The sequence below is a fragment of the Dipodomys spectabilis genome, unplaced genomic scaffold (assembly GCF_019054845.1).
Source record: "Dipodomys spectabilis isolate Male_0828 unplaced genomic scaffold, ASM1905484v1 ptg000387l, whole genome shotgun sequence".
NCBI lineage: Eukaryota > Metazoa > Chordata > Mammalia > Rodentia > Heteromyidae > Dipodomys > Dipodomys spectabilis.
This window is the reverse complement of record NW_024871064.1, coordinates 3200603-3213086: the sequence shown is the minus strand read 5'-3', so window position 1 is coordinate 3213086 and position 12484 is coordinate 3200603. Positions and strand designations below refer to the sequence as shown.

Sequence of the window (12484 nt, the reverse complement as noted above, 5' to 3'; positions counted from 1 at the left end):
TAATGTGTCATATGAACATTTTACATGTTAATAACTACTCTACAAACCTCATTTTTAAAGTTGCATCATATTCCAGTCTATGAATATATCAATTTCAAAATGGGTTGCTATAGAAAGGAACTTCTTATTGTATAAATATTTTTGTGCACCTCTCAGATGAGAGAAGTAATTAGAACCTTGGGTTTTATAGCCAGAGAATCTGACTCCATGGTGAAGACATTAATAAAATGAAAAATACAGCAAGATGATAAGCTTGAACCGATGGAAGACTTTGGAGAGTTTACAAGGATGAATAGGAATGAGAAGTATTTCAATCCAAAATAATGGTAAAATAAGCATGGGCATTTTAGGACATTAAATAAGACAATTTTTCCCTCCTGACCCTGATAAAAATTTCCTAAAGAAGATGTTTATACTAAGTTTTTTTAAACAAATGAATTGGAGTGAGTCAGGTCAAAGGAGAAGTAGGTGTTGTGAGGACAGGAGAGAACCCTACCTGAGCTAAAGCAGAGGGAAACAAAGATGTCTGGAGACACGCAGGGAACTACAGTGAGATAAATGTCAGAGAGATTTTAGAATGGTCTATTGAATAAAAATCAGGAGAAACTTTTGAGTTCTCTGGATCATGCGCCGTGATGGGAACTGAGCAAAGCAAAGGTGATCCAGAGGTTTGCAATCGAATGCTATGCTTCACTATACACATCAGAGTCACCTGAACACTGGAATCTAGGACCCACATCTAGGAACTAAGTTGGCCTGGATGGAGCTAAAATGAAATCTAAATTTGAAAGAAGTTTCCATATGATTCTAACACTCAGCCAAATCTCTGGCCTAATAGGAGAGAAAGGCAATCAGTAAATTAAACTGTGTAAATGTATAATACAAAATATATGCTGAATTCCAAAGGGAAGTAGAAGTCTCCAGGAGAGTGTGTAGTGGATGAGGTACTTAATTTAGATTGCAGGACAGAGGGTGGTTGTCAGTTTGACATTTTTTTTTTTACTTAAAGAAAGATAGCTCTTTGGAAAAAAGGGGGAAAAATTAAAACAATGAACAAGATGGTATTTATGATAAAGAGCTGGAGCCATAAGCCAATAAGTAAGACAGGACTTAGCGTAGCCAAAGAATGGAAGCCAGTGAGTAAGTGACAGGGAAAATTGGAAAAGACAAAATCAAATATAGTGTGAAGTACTTCAAGACACCAGGTGATATCAAATCCAGGTGGAAATAGTCTACTGAGAGAAGATGGAACTGGAGGTAATGCTGGGGAGCTGGAACTGTAACAGAAGCTGACTGAAAGAGAAGTAAGAAAATGTAAGAATAGACCAAGGCTGTCTCTTCCATCTAGGGAAAAAAAAAAAAAAAGTTTTCATATGTCAATGGAAAACCATCAGAGAAGACCAACTCCAAAGGAACTATGACAGATAAAAGGGAAAATGAAGGACAAATGGAGGGACAAAGTGTGACAAAACAGACTTCAAGAATATACTATTTGTAGGAATATATAATTCCACACAGACTCATAGAAGTTAAAAGTAAACAGACTGGTAAAGTGAAATTGTTTTCATTGCAATGGAAACTACAATACCCAGCACTGTTCATTTACAGACCCCCTTGGTAAGCGCTGTATTGAAATGATATGGCCTTAATGCACCAAAAATGTCATTTCAATTTGCTCCAATACCAATGGGACTGCACATGGAAATAACTCCTGGCAACTTTACCACTTGTGCCCCTCAGCAATGCAGATTTGCTTAACAAAGTGTGAAATGCAGAGCGTAGATGTAGCTTTCTCTTCTCATTTCTAATTTTCATCACATCACCTTTATCTTCCAGTAGTAAAAAATACAGTTCCATGAATACAAAGAAGAGAAGAGAAGTTGGAAGAGAAGCAGAAATAAGACCGGAAAACTTCAAAACACATTTTTGAGTTTTTGGTTTGGGTATTGATTTTTTTTATTTTTTTATTGTTGTTATAAAGGTGATGTACACGGGGTTCCAGTCACAAAGGTCAGGTAAAGAGGACATTTCTTTTTGGACAATATCAACCCTTTCTTCACTCTCTCCCAGGTTTTTCCTCCCTTCCCTACATACATTTTGTAGTTCATTTTCCACATAGTGTCTAGTTGAGTACCATTGCTACATTTGTTCTCCCTTTGTTCTTCGTTTCTGTGCCCCCCACCCACCACTGACTCTCCTAAAGACAGATAAATGAACAAAGAAGACAAAAAGTACAAAAAATAGTAACAAAGAAAAAAACTTCATTTACATTTTCTGTAGTTCATTTCCATAAATGTTACTTTGTTACTTTGTTATTGTTACTAGTCATGGGTTTGAACTCAGGACCTTGGCACTGTCCCTGGGTGCTTTGGCTCAAGGCTAGCACTTTATCACTTTGAGCCACAGCTCCACTTGTACTTTGTGGAAGTTAATTGGAGATAAGAGTCCCACACACCTCTTCCTGCCTGGACTGGTTTCAAACTGAGATCCTCAGCCTCCTGAGTAGCTAAGATTATGGGGGTGTGAGCCACCCATAATCTGGGTTTTTTTCTGTGATTCACTGGAGAAAATAATCTCCAAGACTTTTCTGCCTGGGCTGGCTTTGAACTGCAATCCTCAGATCTCAGTCTCTTAAGTAACTAGGATTATAGGCATGAGTCACCAGTACCTAGCTTTGTCTTTGATATCTTTCTTCGCGGTTTTTATAGTTTTTGCTATAAAGGTATTTTTGCTTCTTTGGTTAGACCTATTCCAAATTTTTTTAGGCTAATGAGAATGGAGTTGTTTTCCTGATTTCCCTCTCTGCTTGTACATTGTTAACATAATTTTTGTGGCTTAAGTTAGTATACTGATACTTCGTTAAAGTTATCATTCAAGAGATTGGGGATAGAGTCTTTTGGGTCCTTTTGATATAAGATCATGTCATCTGAAATAGGGATAGTTTGACTTCTTTCCCTATGTGAATCACTTTTTTTTTCCTTTTCCTCTTTCTTTCTTTCTTCCTTTCTTCCTTTCTTTCTTTCCCCTCCTTCCTTCCTTCCTTCCTTCCTTCCTTTCTTCCTTCCTTCCTTCCTTTCTTTCTTTTTTCTTTCTTTCTTTCTTTCATTTTTTTTGTCAGTTGTGGGGCCTGAACTTGGCCTGGCCACCATCCCTCAGCTCTTCAGCTGAAGGCTAGTGCTCTACCATTTGTGCTACAGCACCACTTCCCAAATAATTGGAAAGTGGCAGGGTTTGAGAGTGAGTTTGTACTAAACTTATTGGGTAAAGTTTACTGGCTTATATTATCTGTCATTGCTCCTTCTACATCGTGCTCTAATGGTTCTTCATTGGCCTCTGAAAACTTTGATTTTCTTCAGTCACTGTGCAAAAGGCTAGACAGCTTCAGGATCTGGGCAATTTTCTCTGGATGCTATGTAGTCATATAGAAATGACCCAGAAACCTTCTTAAAGTACAAATTACTGGGATTTCATTCCCAGAGATTCTGATTCAATATCCTTGCATTGAGACCTGAAAATTTCACCTTTAAAAAAGCTCTTAAGACATGCTGTGGTCCAAAAACTACACTGTACAAAGCATTAATCTTTCTACTAACCTTGAAAATGACCTTCTCTTAAAGGAACCCTGAAATTCACACATGTATTCTCACTAAGGTTTACCTCATTCTTCTTGAAGTTTTTGCATTTCTACACTTTCTCCAAATTACTGCATAAACCAACCACAAGAGCTAAGTTCGATCTTATTTTGCACATGCTGTCAGCTCTTACTCTCTGAGGGAAGTCTACTTCATTTGAATGCTAATTAGACTTGCAGGAAAGGCTTAAATTAGCCTAGAAATATGCAAGAAATAGTGGAAGTTTTGGTTCGTTGATTATGCTAGATCTCCTTGGAAAATTATTGAAATGATCATTAAGAAATAATTAAAAGTGCTGAACTATATTTAAGTACCCATTATGTACTTTCACCTCCAGTCAGTTGTAATAACTGCCTTCAAAAAATCATTCCAGTTTCTTGAGAACCACTTCATGCAAAAAATAAGGAATATGACCCTGTCTTCCTCATTACATCTCAGAGTACCTCTTGGAAAATTAATTTTCCAAACATCTTGCCTTAAAAATAAAAAAAAGTATGTGTAACTATTTCATTTATTTTTAAGAAATCAGTCCTGATATTTGGATTCATCACTGAATGTGTTGTATAAGCATGTATTCTATAGTTAGGTGACATATGTGTTGCCAATTCTTATGATGTCAACTACTAACCCTGCAACTTTGTTCAAGACCTTCTACACATGATGCTAACTATGGCTGAGGGCCTTCTTGTTAAATCATGACCTGACCTCACATGAGAAAAGAAAAAGAAAACAGAACAAACTTTCAAGAAAGCTTCTGTAGTAAAGCCAATCTTGTGAAAATCAATCTATGAATGGATCAATCAAGTCATGAAGGCAGAGCTCCTGACCTGATCACTTCCCAAATGTTTCACCTCCAAATGCCATTAATAAATTATAGGTTTGGAATTTAAGTTGGAATGTGGGGGACAAGTTTCAAGCCAAAGCAATAGCTGGGAGTGATTAATATTTTTACTCTGACATGTAGGATTTGTTATCTAAGTATTTCATCTAGTATTATACAAACTGACCTCTTTATTCTTAACCAGACTTTCCTGACCTTAGTGTAATAAAGGTTCTTGTAAGTCATGCTTATCCTTTTTTAAAAAGTGCAATAAGAGAGGTGCCCAAGGACTCCACAGTCACTCGTTATTTGGCAATTTGCTCAACGTACTCATATAATTCAGCATAAATCTATGTGTATAGCTTAAGAAATGTGTACCCAAAGATACAGTCAGGAATAGTGACAAAAAGATGTACATGGGCAAAGACTAGAGATTTCCAGCATAGGCATACTAGGTTCTACTCATGTGAAGGATACTCAGCTACATTTTTTTCCTCAATAGATAACAGAAACATGACCAAAATATCTCCAGCTCAAGAAATTAATCTAAGGTCCAGAGTTTTCAAATGGGACTGATCACCTACCTACCTAACAGACTGTAGTTCAGACTCTAAACCAGGTATTGAGTACACATCGAAAATCAATGCATTTATATTATACAATGCTGACTTGTTTCATACTACTTTATGTACACAGAATAATACCACTAGCCAGTAACTATTTGAACATTCAAGGAGTTGAATTCGCAAGTACTGGACATGGATCACGACACTCACTTTTTTGTTTTGTTTTGTTTTTGTTTGGTCGGTCATGGAGATTGAGCTCTGGGCCTGAGTGCTGTCCCTGAGCTCTTTAGCTCAAAGCAAGCACTATACCACTTGAGCCACAGCACCACTTCCAGTTTTCCAGTGGTTAATTGTAGATAAGAGTCTCACAGGGAATTTCCTGCCTGGGCTGGCTTTGAACTGTGATCCTCAGATCTCAGCCTCCTGTGTAGCTAGGATTAGAGGCATGAGCCATCAGCACCCAGCTACGACCCTCACTTCCAGGAGACTTCGCAGAGAAATAAGAACATTAAAAACTACCTGGTGTATTAACAATCTCTCCAAATATGAAATCGAAATAATATCCAAAAGGTCTTCTATACCCCAAGTCCCAAAATCAGACCATTAATGCTAAAGATAGAAGAATAAATTTGTCCTATGAATGACTACAACTCATGGCTTGTGAAGAGTCCAGACACCTTCAGAGCATTGCAGAGATCACCAAATTCAGCATTAACCATATATGCAATTGGTTACTTCCTCTGACATGCCTGTTCCTGGAGCAGTGTGCTGACTGAAATACTGTCACATGTCAAGTGGTGACTTGGAGATCACAGCGTGGGAACTATTGTCTTCCAGACAATTTCCTTCATGTGATACATTCAACCAATGTCAGCCATCACCTCAAGTCTTCAGAAAATTACTTTTACAGTGATGTTTCCTGCTTCCTTCCTTTGTTGTCACTCCTCTAGAAGAGTGTATACTTCAAAATGTGTGGTATAATTTTCAAGAATCAAGTGCTATTACTACCTCTTTATGTTTGTTCCACAGGGAGAAATTGGAAGGGAAATGTATATCATCAAACAAGGAGAAATCCAAGTTCTTGGAGGCCCAGATGGTGCTCAAGTTCTGGTTACTCTAAAAGCTGGCACAGTGTTTGGAGAAATCAGGTGTGTAAAAAGCTAAAATACTGAAGTAAAATACCTAAAATACTGAAGTCCATTACTGTTATAAAACAACAATCTTTGGATTAATAAGTAAATTTTTAATGTTTTTTTATTGTGAAAATACCGTACAGAGGGGTTACAGTTATATGAGCAAGGTAATGAGTATATTTCTTATCGAGCATTGTTGCCTCCTCCTTTGTTTTTCCCCTTCCTTCCCTTCCCTCCCACCTCCACAACTACACCCCCCCCAAATTATAAAGTTCGTTTTTCAATGAACTTTATAGTGTCTTGTACATCTCATTGTTGCAATGGGTCAACCTGTATCTCTATTTTAAAACTATTTGTTTTTTCCCTTCCCCTCCACAAATTATACCAACATCAAATACAGTGAAAACAGGGGTTATACTGTGGGGGAGGGACATACAAAACAACAAAAAAATCACCTTATAAATATGCAATAAATAAATTTTCAGCTTGAATTTGTCCAATGTTTAACTGTGCTGAGAGCCTTGGTAAAATAAGGATGTTCACATTTCTACCTATCTCTTCTTTCCTTTCCTTTCCCTCAGAAGAACAGGAGAAAGACACTGGGTCATTTTACTTTTTTTAGTCCTAGGTCCAAGATGTAAGGCAGTGCCCAGTATAAAATAGATTGATGTTCAATATATGTTCAATGAATACACAAATAAATGAGTGAAAGAATGAATGAATGAAAAATGACAGGAAAGTTGAGGAGAGTTGAAAAGTTAAAGATCTGGTAAGCTAAGATAATATGGATTTTAAGTAGCTTCCTGAACTTCTCAGAGGTGTAGAATCAAATTGCCTGAATCTAAATTCTACTTTCTTCACTTCATAGGTTTGATTTTCTGCCACACAAACCCTCTATTCTTCAGTTCCATTATCATTCCATGTAGCCATGTAGCCCAGGCTTACTTGGAACTCTCTTTATGCCTCAGCCTCCAATACTGGGATTACAGCAACCCCATGCCCACCTGTTCCCTCACCTTCAGATAATTACAATTATAATAATACATATCTTAAAGGGTTGGCCAATCAGTCAGATCATTGAAAGCATTTAGAACCGTTTTTGCATCTATTTAAAAGTTCTACAAATATTAACCATTCTTACCATTATTTGCCGTTGGCCAGGAAAACTTTATCCTAAAACAAGAATGTCTCCAAAAACAAAAATGCAGAAAGAAAAATGTAAGCCTTTTGTGAGCTAAACACTTTCATAAGCATTATTGCACTTAAAACCACTCATTATTCATCCAAGAAAATAATATTCATTAAGTGCCTAGTCCATGTCAGATTGTAACACATTGTTCTAAACTCTGGAAATGCATGGCTCAAAAAAGTAAACAGAACATTGTCCTTCCCAGAGCTTAGTCTAGTGTGAAGAAAGTGGCAATACTGGAACCTTAAAGTAGATAAGATAATGCACATTGTGGTAATGGCTCTGAACATACTAAATTGTTATAAAGTGACAAGCAATGCTACTTTAGATTGAGTGATCAGGGATGGCCTTTATGGACAGATAATGCTTGGCCTGACTTAAGAGACTAAGTGGAAGAAATTGGGAAGAGGCAAAAAGCCTAGTGATAAAACAAGGTTGTTGAGCTAGGTGTCAGTGACTCATGCCTGTAAGCCTAGCTACTCAAGAGGCTGAGATTTGAGGATGGTGGTTCAAAGCCAGCCTAAGTGGGAAAGTCCATAAGACTCTGATTTTTAATAGCAAGCAAAAAGTCCGAAGTAGGCTGGAGTGCTACTCTTCAATGGGAAAAGCTAAGGGACAGTGTTCAGGCCCTGAGTTTCAGCCCCAATATGGCACAATTAGATAGATAGATAGATAGACAGACAGACGGACAGACATGTTTGGTCAAAAGACAAAAATAGACAATGTGGCTAGAGCACAAGAACAAAGATCTAATGGCAAGGTGAGGACACACAGGTGAACAAGGACCAGATCAGGCAAGGCCTCTCAAAGATGATAAGAAATGGGTGCCGGTAGAAAAGGATAGTCAAAATATTAGATATTCTGAATTATTATTTTAAGAGACAATTCCAATAGCTATATGGAAGAGACAAAGAGATAGCAGAGGAGCAATAATGCACAAAGAAGACAGAAGAGGACAGTCAGAAATCAGTTGTAGTGATTCAAGTAAAAGATGGTGGTCTCTTGACATAGGAAGCTGGCTCTTCAGAGGGGGACAAAATATACTGTCAGGTAGTTACTAACCATTCCATAATTAAGAGAATGGTTATTCTAAGATGCAAGGTATATTGCCAAGGATGAGACACTCAGAAGTGATAGGAACAACACCCAATTGTGAGTCTTCATGGATCTGAGTCTATAGACACAATACTACAGAAGAAAAGGCCTTTTCTAAACTCTGACTTTAGGTTGCCCACAAGTTTTCTCTGTGTTTCTAAGAACTCCAGATGACTTCCTATTGGCATAGCTAAAGTTTCCTTTGAATACTGAAGTATGTTATGTCTCTGTTGATAATATTGCTTTGCCTTTTAAATTTTTTCCTCCTGTCTAACTGGGTAATCACTCGTGTGAAGGTACCACTCTGGGGAAATTGTGTAAATACTTCTCAGAAAGTCCAAGCCCTGTGTTCTTTGTCTATTTTCTGTGATTTCCTTCCTGGGAATCCTCGCAAAGGTGATTTAATATTTTTGTGACTTAATAATCACTGTTATCTTCAAGGCCATAAAACATGCCAAGTCTAATCTGAAACGCTGCAGAAGTTAATTAGCTAGCCTCTCCCAAGGGTTGAGTATTCTCTGAAGAATAAAGCTTTATTCATACAAGTATATCAATTGCTGATATTATCACAGGAATAAGCTAGGGATACAATTCAGGTGCTGCTGGGTTGTAACTGAAAGTCATCCTAGATTCCTGACAGCACCTTCTCGAATAAATTTCCTGTTATCCATTTAGTCTCCAAAGCCAAATGGACACCAGTAGGCCAGACACACTCCAAACTTGCTCCAAAGTGCGGGTGACTCAAGCAAAATGGAGGGGTTTACAATGACTCGCTTCTGGCTGTGGCTGATGAGAAACCGGATGCATCTGCCTCTTCCAGATGTCCAGGCGCCTCCTAGGCCCACAGCTGTCCTCCAGCTCTGGAGCCCTAGTCATTTATTTCAGAAAGAACCAAGCCTGCTAAACACCCAGACCCTGGAAAAATCCAGTAATGGTGTTTACTACTCAGAAATGCTGTGACCTTTGCTGAAAATGAGCAAAATCCTGCACGATCATGTAGCTTTTTTAGAGATGGTTGTTTTTCCTTAGGAAAAAAATAAATAAAACAGAAAAGGACTGAGGGATTTCAAGGACATTATATATTAATCGAAAAGAGCAAAGCTTTGGCTGAAATATAAATTTATAGCCTGTCCTGGAGAAAATCCAGACCACATTTCTGATTAACACCTGAAAAGAACAGACACCCCGTTATTAAAAGAAGGACCCAGATTCTGCCAAGGGATGACACCATTGTAGTGCTCCATTGTCCTTATTACATGTATAGTTAGGGTCAAGTCTTATTTGCTGAATGTGTTTAACCAGTCTTTGTCTGCCTTCTGCATCTGTAGAAATCTCACTTTTCTCGAAATGACTGAATTTTTACCATTGTATTGCTGTTAAGATTCTGTACTTGTTTCATCTCACCTTGGAATGTCCTCCCCCTGGAAAAATCCTACTCATCCTTCAAAAACTAATTCAAATGCCATCTCTTTGAAGCTACCTCTAGTTACCCAAAACAAATAGTAGCTCCCTGTTCTTTGCCTCTGCAGTATTTCATTTGTTCCTTCATTACAGTGACTACTGCTGATTTATAGTTAATTTGCTTAGATGGATCTTTCCAACAGACTGAGATATTAAAATACAAGAGCTAGTACTTATTTATCTTTATATTACTAATAGCTACATGATAACTATGCAATAAACGGTCATTTTTATTTCTATGCTGTTTCTATTTTTTAAAGTTGTATCATTTAGTAAGTTTTAATTAATTAATGCTCATTGTAGCTTGATTAAAACGACAAAAGCAGATTATTTTCAGGATCCTTTATAACCTAATGCAGAGTGTCTCACAAGGACCAGTCATTTTCTTCTTTCTAGGCCATACAGTGCCAGCCAAAGGTGATCGGGAAACAATTTCCTGGGCCTCACAAACAACTGTGATGGTAAAATCACAGCTTCAGTACCAAGGGATTCAATTGGGTCCAACAATGAGAGTACGCGTAGGACACCAGGCATAACAAAGACTTCACAAGGACCAGTGTGTCTTTCAGATTTCACAATGATTTCAGGACATTGATGTGTTAGTGAATTTTCAACCACTGTAAGAAATGCCTCAAGAAATCAACTTATAAAGAAAATAGATTTATAGATAGACCATGGCTTGAGAATTTGCCCTGTTATTGTCAGGTCTGTAGCAAGACAGTATGTTCCCATAGAAGCATGTAACACAGCAGAACAGTTCATACCATGGCCATGGATCAAGAAAGAAAGAGAGAGAGAATGAGAGAGAGAGAGAAGGATGGAAGGAAGGAAGAAAAGAAAGAAAGAAAGAAAAAGAAAAGGAAGGGAAGGGAAGGGAAGGGAAAGGGAAGGGAAGGGAAGGGAAGGAAAAGAAAGGAAGGGACAGGAAGGGAAAGGAAGGGAAGAAGGGATGGGGGGGCTGAGATCCCACTACTGTATCCCATACCCTTTATGGGAACAACCTCAATGACCTGAAGGCCTCCCCCTAGATCTCACCTTTTTTACCACTTCCCAATAGTGCCATCCTGGTTGCCATGTCTTCCCCCTCCCCCGACATGGACCTTTGGGGGACATTTATGACCAAACTAACAATGGTTTGACTGATGATAGACCCTTTAGTACTCTTCAAATGATGGGTGGAGGCAGTGATGCTTTACATAGCCCTAGTAGTCCAACTGTGGAGTATGAAAAGAATTATTCACTTGATGTGTGTAGAGTGGAGTGAAGGGCTGTCTTTGTAAAGACTTGTTATATTCATATTCATATTCAAACTCCCACAACCTGTGAATATGATCTTATTTGGAGTAAGCATCTTTGGAGAGATCACTAAGCTAAGAATCTCAAGATGAGACTATCTTGATGGGTCCTATATCTGGTAACAAATATACAAAAGACAGAAGAGGGAGTTGAATGAAGAAGGGGGGCGGAAGGGGAGGAATCCCTATACCAGGATATCCAATGAGGGGCTCTAAGGGCTGAAACAGAGCCCTTATTCCATTCCTGAGCCATGAGCCCTGCTAAGTGTGTTCTCTCTCTCTCTCTCATGTGTAAGTGCCTTTTACTTTGCAAACAAAAAAAAAGACAAAAAATGGTGCATTCTTCTAGCTGATCTTTTTGCATCCATGGGAATGCATGCACCCAGTAAGGACACATTTTTCTAGTTTGCACAAAGACTCCCCCTAAATCCTGTGAGACCCCATATGTAGTTTGCCCAATGTACATCTTCACTCTTAGGACAGCGATTGGCCCATATAAATGCCTAAGAGTTACTGAGAAAATAAGTAGATGCAATTATCTTTCTATCTCTGTAAATGTACAAATATATATTCATTCTTATCATGAATATGCATATTCAGCCTTGTGCGCTTTCTGTCAGTTTTTATTATTAAGAATAACCTTATTATATTTATCTTTGTAAAAGTATTTTGGTTTTCTTTCTTTTACTTCTTTGAGGTTTATTTCCAAATGTTGAATAAGTAGGTTAAAAGGTAGAAACATTTCTATAACTCTTGTAATATATAAGCAGATTATTTTCTTAAAAACTGAACCAGTTTACACTTGTTCAACCACTTTGGAAAGCAGTATGGAGGTTCCTCAAAAGACTCCACATAGAGCTCCCCAATGACCCAGCAATCCCACTTTTGGGCATTTACCCAAATGATCACAAACAAGGCCACACTAAAGCTACCAGCACAACTATGTTTATTGCAGCATTATTTACCATAGCTAAGACATGGAACCAACCCAGATGCCCCTCAGTAGATGAATGGATCAAGAAGATGTGGTATATATACACAATGGAATTCTATGCCTCCATCAGAAAGAATGACATTTCCCCATTTGTTAGGAAATGGAAAGGCTTGGAAAAAATTATATTAAGTGAAGTAAGCCAGGCCCAAAGAAACATAGGTCCCATGGTTTCCCTTATTTGCAATATCTAGTATAGGTATGAGTCAAGCGGAAAAAGTCAAATAATGTGATGTTAGGAAAACGAAACCTCAAATATGTATTTTAATGTTTTTGTTTCTTTCATGCATGTGTTTCTAACG

At 37.9% G+C, this 12484-nt stretch overlaps 1 protein-coding gene across 1 annotated transcript in view; it reads left to right on the top strand.

Annotated features, from left to right (window-relative positions):
- Cngb3 (cyclic nucleotide gated channel subunit beta 3) overlaps positions 1-12484 on the top strand; it is a 118782-nt gene that overhangs the window by 89719 nt on the left and 16579 nt on the right. Inside the window, exon 14 of the mRNA XM_042667306.1 lies at positions 6048-6166. Coding sequence (XP_042523240.1) covers positions 6048-6166 — 119 coding nt within the window. The remainder of the gene's footprint in view (positions 1-6047; positions 6167-12484) is intronic.